This window comes from Oncorhynchus tshawytscha, linkage group LG03, assembly GCF_018296145.1.
Source record: "Oncorhynchus tshawytscha isolate Ot180627B linkage group LG03, Otsh_v2.0, whole genome shotgun sequence".
Taxonomy (NCBI): Eukaryota; Metazoa; Chordata; class Actinopteri; order Salmoniformes; family Salmonidae; genus Oncorhynchus; species Oncorhynchus tshawytscha.
Window position 1 is genome coordinate 228,752 of NC_056431.1, and position 15,204 is coordinate 243,955.

General features: G+C 51.2%; 1 protein-coding gene across 2 annotated transcripts in view; it reads right to left on the bottom strand.

The window, feature by feature from the left end:
* LOC112241907 (testis-expressed protein 10 homolog) overlaps positions 1-15,204 on the bottom strand; it is a 37,893-nt gene that overhangs the window by 16,976 nt on the left and 5,713 nt on the right. For both annotated transcript variants that reach the window (XM_042306790.1, XM_042306793.1), the window contains exon 11: positions 10,208-10,385. In XM_042306790.1, coding sequence (XP_042162724.1) covers positions 10,208-10,385 — 178 coding nt within the window. The remainder of the gene's footprint in view (positions 1-10,207; positions 10,386-15,204) is intronic.

Below are 15,204 nucleotides of genomic sequence, written 5' to 3' on the forward strand. Positions count from 1 at the left end.
CAACCCCTAGTCTCTATACACACACACTGCCCCAACCCCTAGTCTCTATACACACACACTCTGCTCCAACCCCAAGTCTCTACACACACACACACACACACACACACACACACACACTGCCCCAACCCCTAGTCTCTATACACACACACACACTGCCCCAACCCCTAGTCTCTACACACACACACACACACACACTGCCCCAACCCCTAGTCTCTATACACACACACACACACACACTGCCCCAACTCCTAGTCTCTATATACACACACACACACACTGCCCCAACTCCTAGTCTCTATACACACACACACACACACACACACTGCCCCAACCCCTAGTCTCTATACACACACACACACACACACACACTGCCCCAACCCCTAGTCTCTATACACACACACACTGCCCCAACCTAGTCTCTACACACACACTGCCCCAACCCCTAGTCTCTACACACACACACACACACACACTGCCCCAACTCCTAGTCTCTGTACACACACACTGCCCCAACCGCTAGTCTCTATACACACACACACACACACACACACACTGCCCCAACCCCTAGTCTCTATACACACACACACACACTGCCCCAACCCCTAGTCTCTATACACACACACACACTGCCCCAACCCCTAGTCTCTATACACACACACACTGCCCCAACCCCTAGTCTCTACACACAGCCCCAACCCCTAGTCTCTACACACACACACACACACTGCCCCAACTCCTAGTCTCTACACACACACACAAACACACACACACTGCCCCAACCCCTAGCTAGTCTCTATACACACACACTGCCCCAACCCCTAGTCTCTATACACACACACACAGCCCCAACCCCTAGTCTCTATACACACACACACACACACACTGCCCCAACCCCTAGTCTCTATACACACACACACACACACTGCCCCAACCCCTAGTCTCTATACACACACACACACACTGCCCCAACCCCTAGTCTCTACACACACACACACTGCCCCAACCCCTAGTCTCTACACACACACACACTGCCCCAACCCCTAGGCTGTATACACACACACACTGCCCCAACCCCTAGGCTGTATACACACACACACTGCCCCAACCCCTAGGCTGTATACACACACACACTGCCCCAACCCCTAGTCTCTATACACACACACACACACTGCCCCAACCCCTAGTCTCTATACACACACACACACACTGCCCCAACCCCTAGTCTCTATACACACACACACACACACTGCCCCAACCCCTAGTCTCTACACACACACACACACACACACAGCCCCAACCCCTAGTCTCTATACACACACACACACTGCCCCAACCCCTAGTCTCTATACACACACACACACACAATGCCCCAACTCCTAGTCTCTATACACACACACACACACACACTGCCCCAACTCCTAGTCTCTATACACACACACACACACACACACACTGCCCCAACCCCTAGTCTCTATACACACACACACTGCCCCAACCCCTAGTCTCTATACACACACACACTGCCCCAACCCCTAGTCTCTACACACACACTGCCCCAACCCCTAGTCTCTATACACACACACTGCCCCAACCTCTAGTCTCTATACACACACACACACACACACTGCCCCAACCCCTAGTCTCTGTACACACACACACTGCCCCAACCCCTAGTCTCTATACACACACACACACACACTGCCCCAACCCCTAGTCTCTATACACACACACACTGCCCCAACCCCTAGTCTCTATACACACACACACACACACACTGCCCCAACCCCTAGTCTCTGTACACACACACACACACACACACACACACACACACACACACTGCCCCAACCCCTAGTCTCTATACATACACACACACACACACACTGCCCCAACCCCTAGTCTCTATACACACACACTCTGCTCCAACCCCAAGTCTCTACACACACACTGCCCCAACCCCTAGTCTCTATACACACACACTGCCCCCCACCCCTAGTCTCTATACACACACACACACACTGCCCCAACCCCTAGTCTCTATACACACACACACACTGCCCCAACCCCTAGTCTCTATACACACACACACCCACACTGCCCCAACCCCTAGTCTCTATACACACACACTCTGCTCCAACCCCAAGTCTCTACACACACACTGCCCCAACCCCTAGTCTCTACACACACACACTGCCCCAACCCCTAGTCTCTATACACACACACTGCCCCAACCCCTAGTCTCTATACACACACACACACACTGCCCCAACCCCTAGTCTCTATACACACACACACACACACACACACACACACACACACACACACACACTGCCCCAACCCCTAGTCTCTATACACACACACACACACACACTGCCCCAACCCCTAGTCTCTACACACACACACACACACACACTGCCCCAACCCCTAGTCTCTATACACACACACACACACACAATGCCCCAACTCCTAGTCTCTATACACACACACAGACACACTGCCCCAACTCCTAGTCTCTATACACACACACACACACACACACTGCCCCAACCCCTAGTCTCTACACACACACTGCCCCAACCCCTAGTCTCTACACACACACACACACACACACACTGCCCCAACTCCTAGTCTCTGTACACACACACTGCCCCAACCCCTAGTCTCTATACCACACACACACTGCCCCAACCCCTAGTCTCTATACACACACACACTGCCCCAACCCCTAGTCTCTATACACACACACACACTGCCCCAACCCCTAGTCTCTACACACACACACACTGCCCCAACCCCTAGTCTCTATACACACACACACTGCCCCAACCCCTAGTCTCTATACACACACACACTGCCCCAACCCCTAGTCTCTATACACACACACACACACACACACACACACACACACACACACAGCCCAACCCCTAGTCTCTATACACACACACACACACACACACTGCCCCAACCCCTAGTCTCTGTACACACACACACACACACACACACACTGCCCCAACCCCTAGTCTCTATACACACACACTCTGCTCCAACCCCAAGTCTCTACACACACACTGCCCCAACCCCTAGTCTCTACACACACACACTGCCCCAACCCCTAGTCTCTATACACACACACTGCCCCAACCCCTAGTCTCTATACACACACACACACACACACACACACACACACACACACACACACACACACACACACACACACACTGCCCCAACCCCTAGTCTCTATACACACACACACACACACACACTGCCCCAACCCCTAGTCTCTATACACACACACACTGCCCCAACCCCTAGTCTCTACACACACACTGCCCCAACCCCTAGTCTCTATACACACACACTGCCCCAACCCCTAGTCTCTATACACACACACACACACACACTGCCCCAACCCCTAGTCTCTATACACACACACACTGCCCCAACCCCTAGTCTCTATACACACACACATACACACACACACACTGCCCCAACCCCTAGTCTCTATACACACACACACTGCCCCAACCCCTAGTCTCTATACACACACACACACACACACACTGCCCCAACCCCTAGTCTCTGTACACACACACACACACACACACTGCCCCAACCCCTAGTCTCTATACATACACACACACACACACACACACTGCCCCAACCCCTAGTCTCTATACACACACACTCTGCTCCAACCCCAAGTCTCTACACACACACTGCCCCAACCCCTAGTCTCTATACACACACACTGCCCCCACCCCTAGTCTCTATACACACACACACACACACACTGCCCCAACCCCTAGTCTCTATACACACACACACTGCCCCAACCCCTAGTCTCTATACACACACACACCCACACTGCCCCAACCCCTAGTCTCTATACACACACACTCTGCTCCAACCCCAAGTCTCTACACACACACTGCCCCAACCCCTAGTCTCTACACACACACACTGCCCCAACCCCTAGTCTCTATACACACACACTGCCCCAACCCCTAGTCTCTATATACACACACACACACTGCCCCAACCCCTAGTCTCTATACACAAACACACACACACTGCCCCAACCCCTAGTCTCTATACACACACACACACACACACTGCCCCAACCCCTAGTCTCTATACACACACACACACTGCCCCAACCCCTAGTCTTTATACACACACACACACACACACACACACTGCCCCAACCCCTAGTCTTTATACACACACATACTGCCCCAACCCCTAGTCTCTATACACACACACACACACACACTGCCCCAACCCCTAGTCTCTATACACACACACACACACACACTGCCCCAACCCCTAGTCTCTATACACACACACACACTGCCCCAACCCCTAGTCTCTATACACACACACACTGCCCCAACCTCTAGTCTCTATACACACACTGCCCCAACCCCTAGTCTCTACACACACACACACACACACACACACACACTGCCCCAACCCCTAGTCTCTATATACACACACACACACACACACACACACACTGCCCCAACCCCTAGTCTCTATACACACACACTGCCCCAACCCCTAGTCTCTATACACACACACACTGCCCCAACCCCTAGTCTCTATACACACACACACACTGCCCCAACCCCTAGTCTCTATACACACACACTGCCCCAACCCCTAGTCTCTATACACACACACACACACACACTGCCCCAACCCCTAGTCTCTATACACACACACACACACACACACACTGCCCCAACCCCTAGTCTCTATACACACACACACACACACACACACACACTGCCCCAACCCCTAGTCTCTATACACACACACACACTGCCCCAACCCCTAGTCTCTATACACACACTGCCCCAACCCCTAGTCTCTATACACACACACACACTGCCCCAACCCCTAGTCTCTATACACACACACACACACTGCCCCAACCCCTAGTCTCTATACACACACACACACACTGCCCCAACCCCTAGTCTCTATACACACACACACACACACACTGCCCCAACCCCTAGTCTCTGTACACACACACACTGCCCCAACCCCTAGTCTCTATACACACACACACACACACTGCCCCAACCCCTAGTCTCTATACACACACACACTGCCCCAACCCCTAGTCTCTATACACACACACACACACACTGCCCCAACCCCTAGTCTCTGTACACACACACACACACACACACACACACACACACACACTGCCCCAACCCCTAGTCTCTATACATACACACACACACACACACTGCCCCAACCCCTAGTCTCTATACACACACACTCTGCTCCAACCCCAAGTCTCTACACACACACTGCCCCAACCCCTAGTCTCTATACACACACACTGCCCCCACCCCTAGTCTCTATACACACACACACACACTGCCCCAACCCCTAGTCTCTATACACACACACACACTGCCCCAACCCCTAGTCTCTATACACACACACCCACACTGCCCCAACCCCTAGTCTCTATACACACACACTCTGCTCCAACCCCAAGTCTCTACACACACACTGCCCCAACCCCTAGTCTCTACACACACACACTGCCCCAACCCCTAGTCTCTATACACACACACTGCCCCAACCCCTAGTCTCTATACACACACACACACACTGCCCCAACCCCTAGTCTCTATACACACACACACACACACACACACACACACACACACTGCCCCAACCCCTAGTCTCTATACACACACACACACACACACTGCCCCAACCCCTAGTCTCTCTACACACACACACACACACACACACTGCCCCAACCCCTAGTCTCTATACACACACACACACACACAATGCCCCAACTCCTAGTCTCTATACACACACACACACACACTGCCCCAACTCCTAGTCTCTATACACACACACACACACACACACACTGCCCCAACCCCTAGTCTCTACACACACACTGCCCCAACCCCTAGTCTCTACACACACACACACACACTGCCCCAACTCCTAGTCTCTGTACACACACACTGCCCCAACCCCTAGTCTCTATACACACACACACACTGCCCCAACCCCTAGTCTCTATACACACACACACTGCCCCAACCCCTAGTCTCTATACACACACACACACTGCCCCAACCCCTAGTCTCTACACACACACACTGCCCCAACCCCTAGTCTCTATACACACACACACTGCCCCAACCCCTAGTCTCTATACACACACACACTGCCCCAACCCCTAGTCTCTATACACACACACACACACACACACACACACACACACAGCCCAACCCCTAGTCTCTATACACACACACACACACACACACTGCCCCAACCCCTAGTCTCTGTACACACACACACACACACACACACACTGCCCCAACCCCTAGTCTCTATACACACACACTCTGCTCCAACCCCAAGTCTCTACACACACACTGCCCCAACCCCTAGTCTCTACACACACACACTGCCCCAACCCCTAGTCTCTATACACACACACTGCCCCAACCCCTAGTCTCTATACACACACACACACACACACACACACACACACACACACACACACACACACACACACACACACACACTGCCCCAACCCCTAGTCTCTATACACACACACACACACACACACTGCCCCAACCCCTAGTCTCTATACACACACACACTGCCCCAACCCCTAGTCTCTACACACACACTGCCCCAACCCCTAGTCTCTATACACACACACTGCCCCAACCCCTAGTCTCTATACACACACACACACACACACTGCCCCAACCCCTAGTCTCTGTACACACACACACTGCCCCAACCCCTAGTCTCTATACACACACACATACACACACACACACACTGCCCCAACCCCTAGTCTCTATACACACACACACTGCCCCAACCCCTAGTCTCTATACACACACACACACACACACACTGCCCCAACCCCTAGTCTCTGTACACACACACACACACACACACTGCCCCAACCCCTAGTCTCTATACATACACACACACACACACACACACTGCCCCAACCCCTAGTCTCTATACACACACACTCTGCTCCAACCCCAAGTCTCTACACACACACTGCCCCAACCCCTAGTCTCTATACACACACACTGCCCCCACCCCTAGTCTCTATACACACACACACACACACACTGCCCCAACCCCTAGTCTCTATACACACACACACTGCCCCAACCCCTAGTCTCTATACACACACACACCCACACTGCCCCAACCCCTAGTCTCTATACACACACACTCTGCTCCAACCCCAAGTCTCTACACACACACTGCCCCAACCCCTAGTCTCTACACACACACACTGCCCCAACCCCTAGTCTCTATACACACACACTGCCCCAACCCCTAGTCTCTATATACACACACACACACACTGCCCCAACCCCTAGTCTCTATACACAAACACACACACACTGCCCCAACCCCTAGTCTCTATACACACACACACACACACACTGCCCCAACCCCTAGTCTCTATACACACACACACACTGCCCCAACCCCTAGTCTTTATACACACACACACACACACACACTGCCCCAACCCCTAGTCTTTATACACACACATACTGCCCCAACCCCTAGTCTCTATACACACACACACACACACACTGCCCCAACCCCTAGTCTCTATACACACACACACACACACACTGCCCCAACCCCTAGTCTCTATACACACACACACACTGCCCCAACCCCTAGTCTCTATACACACACACACTGCCCCAACCTCTAGTCTCTATACACACACTGCCCCAACCCCTAGTCTCTACACACACACACACACACACACACACACACACACACACACTGCCCCAACCCCTAGTCTCTATACACACACACACACACACACACACACACTGCCCCAACCCCTAGTCTCTATACACACACACTGCCCCAACCCCTAGTCTCTATACACACACACACTGCCCCAACCCCTAGTCTCTATACACACACACACACTGCCCCAACCCCTAGTCTCTATACACACACACTGCCCCAACCCCTAGTCTCTATACACACACACACACACACACTGCCCCAACCCCTAGTCTCTATACACACACACACACACACACACACTGCCCCAACCCCTAGTCTCTATACACACACACACACACACACACACACACACACTGCCCCAACCCCTAGTCTCTATACACACACACACACTGCCCCAACCCCTAGTCTCTATACACACACTGCCCCAACCCCTAGTCTCTATACACACACTGCCCCAACCCCTAGTCTCTATACACACACACACACACTGCCCCAACCCCTAGTCTCTATACACACACACACACACTGCCCCAACCCCTAGTCTCTATACACACACACACACACTGCCCCAACCCCTAGTCTCTATACACACACACACTGCCCCAACACCTAGTCTATATACACACACTGCCCCAACCCCTAGTCTCCACACACACACACACACACACACTGCCCCAACCCCTAGTCTCTATACACACACACACACACACACACACACACTGCCCCAACCCCTAGTCTCTATACACACACACACACACTGCCCCAACCCCTAGTCTCTATACACACACACACTGCCCCAACCCCTAGTCTCTATACATACACACACACACTGCCCCAACCCCTAGTCTCTATACACACACACACACACTGCCCCAACCCCTAGTCTCTATACACACACACACACACTGCCCCAACCCCTAGTCTCTATACACACACACACACTGCCCCAACCCCTAGTCTCTATACACACACTGCCCCAACCCCTAGTCTCTACACACACACTGCCAACCCCTAGTCTCTACACACACACACACACTGCCCCAACCCCTAGTCTCTATACACACACACACACACTGCCCCAACCCCTAGTCTCTACACACACACTGCCCCAACCCCTAGTCTCTACACACACACACACACTGCCCCAACTCCTAGTCTCTACACACACACACACTGCCCCAACCCCTAGTCTCTATACACACACACACACACACACACACACACACACACACTGCCCCAACCCCTAGTCTCTATACACACACACACACACACACACACACTGCCCCAACCCCTAGTCTCTATACACACACACACACACACACACTGCCCCAACCCCTAGTCTCTATACACACACACACACACACACTGCCCCAACCCCTAGTCTCTATACACACACACACACACACACACTGCCCCAACCCCTAGTCTCTATACACACACACACACACACACTGCCCCAACCCCTAGTCTCTATACACACACACACACACTGCCCCAACCCCTAGTCTCTATACACACACACACACTGCCCCAACCCCTAGTCTCTATACACACACACACACACACTGCCCCAACCCCTAGTCTCTATACACACACTGCCCCAACCCCTAGTCTCTATACACACACACTGCCCCAACCCCTAGTCTCTATACACACACACTGCCCCAACCCCTAGTCTCTACACACACACACTGCCCCAACCCCTAGTCTCTACACACACACACTGCCCCAACCCCTAGTTAGGTGTGTGTGTGTGTGTGTGTATAACACTACCCCAGAGAAACACTGGGTGTCTTACAAATACACACACACTTGCTGACGATGAACACTGATGACATCATAGCGTTATGCAAGGCCAGATGCGTGTGAGAAATCATGACCAAACAGCAGAACATTGCTATGCTCACACACAACAGCACACTAAAGGACCAACACTGCCATCTAAAGGTCCAGTGAACTATAAATTCCCATCAAGTGCCATCAGCGTCAGGCCTTGTTATAAACCATGAGCTCATGACACTGATCTTGTGCCACAACCCTCGACGTGCCTTAATTGGTTGATCGTTTGATTCCATTAAGCTGGCGAACCATCGGTCTGCTGTCTCCCCTCTCTAACCAGGAATGACTGACGGCTCTCTCTCTCACACACACACTTTTAGGAATCAAAAATTCTATTCAGAACATTTTTAAGTGCAAGAGAAACGATGTCAAACCGTAAAGGCCACGTGATGTTGGTCTGCCCTGGATATCATCTAGATGTTTTTAGGATGAAACCTCAACGGTCAAACGTTGTTTAAGTTTAAACCACATGACTCTCACATTTCTGTGACACAGGGATCATGTAAGAACATTGGGTTAGTGACAGAGTTTATGACCTGTAGCTTTGGGAGGTTGCTGGGGTTACCTGAGGTGTATGATGCGTATGAGGGAGGCAGCCAGGCCGGCAGAGACGCGTCCCGCAGTGCAGCAGCGACTCAGATTGGCCAACAGACCCTGTGACATCACAGGCAGGAAGTAGAGTAGCTGGACCAATCGCTGCTGAGATTCAGCCGGTAACAATACCACACTGCCCTCCTGTGGGTCTACACACACACACACACACACACACACACACACACACACACTCTACAACAGCGGTTCTCAACTGGTCGTCTTAGGACCCATATTGAACCAGGTTGGCTCAGTCTTGACCCAATATTCGCGTCGAGAAAAATAAGTCAAAATACAATTGAAAACTATTTTTAATTCTATATTGATATTAAATGTAGCAATTATATGACAAGGGAACAACATTCCCACCTCTTTCATTCTCAGTAATTACATTTTGCCCATATTCTTGATTAAGAACTTAAATAAACTCACTGGTTTGAGACCACAAAATCAACAAAAATGCTGCTAAAAGCTTAATATTAAAAAATACTGTGATGGAAGAATACTTTTCCAGAGATTAAATTATTTAGATATGTACATTTATTATCAACTCTATACACTTTCTACCTTGTTAAAGCTGTTAATGTTCAAACTGTAGTATTTTTTCACCAGTTTGGCTGCTCTACACATCACCAACTACAGCTCATACACTACAGCAGAGGAGGGCAACTACAGCTCATACACTACAGCAGAGGAGGGCAACTACAGCCCATACACTATAGCAGCGGAGGGCAACTACAGCTCATACACTATAGCAGCGGAGGGCAACTACAGCTCATACACTACAGCAGAGGAGGGCAACTACAGCTCATACACTACAGCAGAGGAGGGCAACTACAGCTCATACACTACAGCAGCGGAGGGCAACTACAGATCATACACTACAGCAGAGGAGGGCAACTACAGCTCATACACTACAGCAGAGGAGGGCAACTACAGCTCATACACTATAGCAGAGGGAAACTACAGCTCATACACTACAGCAGAGGAGGACAACTACAGCTCATACACTATAGCAGAGGAGGGAAACTACAGCTCATACACTATAGCAGAGGAGGGCAACTACAGCTCATACACTATAGCAGAGGGGGCAACTACAGCTCATACACTACAGCAGAGGAGGGCAACTACAGTTCATACACTATAGCAGAGGAGGGCAACTACAGCTCATACACTACAGTAGAGGAGGGTAACTACAGCTCATACACTATAGCAGAGGAGGGCAACTACAGCTCACACTACAGCAGAGGAGGGCAACTACAGCTCACACACTACAGCAGAGGAGGGCAACTACAGCCCATACACTACAGCAGAGGAGGGCAACTAGAGCTCATACACTACAGCAGAGGAGGGCAACTACAGCTCACACACTACAGCAGAGGAGGGCAACTACAGCCCATACACTACAGCAGAGGAGGGCAACTACAGCCCATACACTACAGCAGAGGAGGGCAACTACAGCTCACACACTACAGCAGAGGAGGGCAACTACAGCCCATACACTACAGCAGAGGAGGGCAACTAGAGCTCATACACTACAGCAGAGGAGGGCAACTACAGCTCATACACTACAGCAGAGGAGGGCAACTACAGCTCACACACTACAGCAGAGGAGGGCAACTACAGCCCATACACTACAGCAGAGGAGGGCAACTACAGCTCATACACTACAGCAGAGGAGGGCAACTACAGCTCATACACTACAGCAGAGGAGGGCAACTACAGCCCATACACTACAGCAGAGGAGGGCAACTACAGCCCATACACTACAGCAGAGGAGGGCAACTACAGCTCATACACTACAGCAGCGGAGGGCAACTACAGCCCATACACTACAGCAGGAGGGCAACTACAGCCCATACACTACAGCAGAGGAGGGCAACTACAGCCCATACACTACAGCAGAGGAGGGCAACTACAGCTCATACACTACAGCAGAGGAGGGCAACTACAGCTCATACACTACAGCAGAGGAGGGCAACTACAGCTCATACACTACAGCAGCGGAGGGCAACTACAGATCATACACTACAGCAGAGGAGGGCAACTACAGCTCATACACTACAGCAGAGGAGGGCAACTACAGCTCATACACTATAGCAGAGGGAAACTACAGCTCATACACTACAGCAGAGGAGGACAACTACAGCTCATACACTATAGCAGAGGAGGGAAACTACAGCTCATACACTATAGCAGAGGAGGGCAACTACAGCTCATACACTATAGCAGAGGGGGCAACTACAGCTCATACACTACAGCAGAGGAGGGCAACTACAGTTCATACACTATAGCAGAGGAGGGCAACTACAGCTCATACACTACAGTAGAGGAGGGTAACTACAGCTCATACACTATAGCAGAGGAGGGCAACTACAGCTCACACTACAGCAGAGGAGGGCAACTACAGCTCACACACTACAGCAGAGGAGGGCAACTACAGCCCATACACTACAGCAGAGGAGGGCAACTAGAGCTCATACACTACAGCAGAGGAGGGCAACTACAGCTCACACACTACAGCAGAGGAGGGCAACTACAGCCCATACACTACAGCAGAGGAGGGCAACTACAGCCCATACACTACAGCAGAGGAGGGCAACTACAGCTCACACACTACAGCAGAGGAGGGCAACTACAGCCCATACACTACAGCAGAGGAGGGCAACTAGAGCTCATACACTACAGCAGAGGAGGGCAACTACAGCTCATACACTACAGCAGAGGAGGGCAACTACAGCTCACACACTACAGCAGAGGAGGGCAACTACAGCCCATACACTACAGCAGAGGAGGGCAACTACAGCTCATACACTACAGCAGAGGAGGGCAACTACAGCTCATACACTACAGCAGAGGAGGGCAACTACAGCCCATACACTACAGCAGAGGAGGGCAACTACAGCCCATACACTACAGCAGAGGAGGGCAACTACAGCTCATACACTACAGCAGCGGAGGGCAACTACAGCCCATACACTACAGCAGGAGGGCAACTACAGCCCATACACTACAGCAGAGGAGGGCAACTACAGCCCATACACTACAGCAGAGGAGGGCAACTACAGCTCATACACTACAGCAGAGGAGGGCAACTAGAGCTCATACACTACAGCAGAGGAGGGCAACTAGAGCTCATACACTACAGCAGAGGAGGGCAACTAGAGCTCATACACTACAGCAGAGGAGGGCAACTAGAGCTCAAACACTATAGCAGAGGAGGGCAACTAGAGCTCATACACTACAGCAGAGGAGGGCAACTAGAGCTCAAACACTATAGCAGAGGAGGGCAACTAGAGCTCATACACTACAGCAGAGGAGGGAAACTAGAGCTCATACACTACAGCAGAGGGGGGCAACTACAGCTCATACACTACAGCAGAGGGGGACAACTACAGCTCATACACTATAGCAAAGGAGGGAAACTATGGTGCTGTAGAAACTTAGCTCCTGTCCAACACACCCCATCATTAGAGTCACCTGTAACCATCAAGCCCTTGATGAGCTGAATCTGGTGTGTTAGTGCTGGGCTGGAACAAAAGCTTGCACTCCTGTACCTATCCAGGACCATGGTGTTGTAAACACACACACCGTACCTAGCAACAAGAAGCCAATGGTGACGTAAAGAGTGAATGGACTATCCATCACCAGTTTATGGTCTAAGAAAGAAAATCATCAAACAGAGAGATAAAGAGAGAGAGCTAGAGAGAGCGCTAAAAGAGATAAAGGGAGAGAGAGTAGTAATGATCAGATGGTCTGTATTATGTTATGTTGGCTGCTGACGCACATTGCTGATGTCACAGACTATTCAGACAAACAGAGTCTTGTGATGATGAATCGCCCACTCCGTCTTCCCTAGGGCCTTTAATCATAACACAAACCCCCTCACCCTCCCCAGTTCTGTCTTCTCTGGGGCCTTTAATCATAACACAAACCCCCTCACCCTCACCAGTTCTGTCTTCTCTGGGGCCTTTAATCATAACACAAACCCCTCACCCTCCCCAGTTCTGTCTTCTCTGGGGCCTTTAAATCATAACACAAACCCCTCACCCTCCCCAGTTCTGTCTTCTCTGGGGCCTTTAATCATAACACAAACCCCTCACCCTCCCCAGTTCTGTCTTCTCTGGGGCCTTTAATCATAACACAAACCCCTCACCCTCCCCAGTTCTGTCTTCTCTGGGGCCTTTAATCATAACACAAACCCCTCACCCTCCCCAGTTCTGTCTTCTCTGGGGCCTTTAATCATAACACAAACCCCCTCACCCTCCCCAGTTCTGTCTTCTCTGGGGCCTTTAATCATAACACAAACCCCCTCACCCTCCCCAGTTCTGTCTTCTCTGGGGCCTTTAATCATAACACAAACCCCCTCACCCTCACCAGGTCCGTCTTCCCCAGGGCCTTTAATCATAACACAAACCCCTCACCCTCCCCAGTTCTGTCTTCTCTAGGGCCTTTAATCATAACACAAACCCCTCACCCTCACCAGTTCTGTCTTTGGGGCTTTAATCATAACACAAACCCCCTCACCCTCCCCAGTTCTGTCTTCTCTGGGGCCTTTAATCATAACACAAACCCCTCACCCTCACCAGTTCTGTCTTCTCTGGGGCCTTTAATCATAACACAAACCCCTCACCCTCACCAGTTCTGTCTTCTCTGGGGCCTTTAATCATAACACAAACCCCTCACCCTCCCCAGTTCTGTCTTCTCTGGGGCTTTAATCATAACACAAACCCCCTCACCCTCACCAGTTCTGTCTTCTCTGGGGCCTTTAATCATAACACAAACCCCCTCCCCAGGTCTGTCTTCTCTGGGGCCTTTAATCATAACACAAACCCCTCCCCAGTTCTGTCTTCTCTGGGGCTTTAATCATAACACAAACCCCCTCACCCTCCCCAGTTCTGTCTTCTCTGGGGCCTTTAATCATAACACAAACCTCCTCACCAGTTCTGTCTTAGCTTATATTACAATATA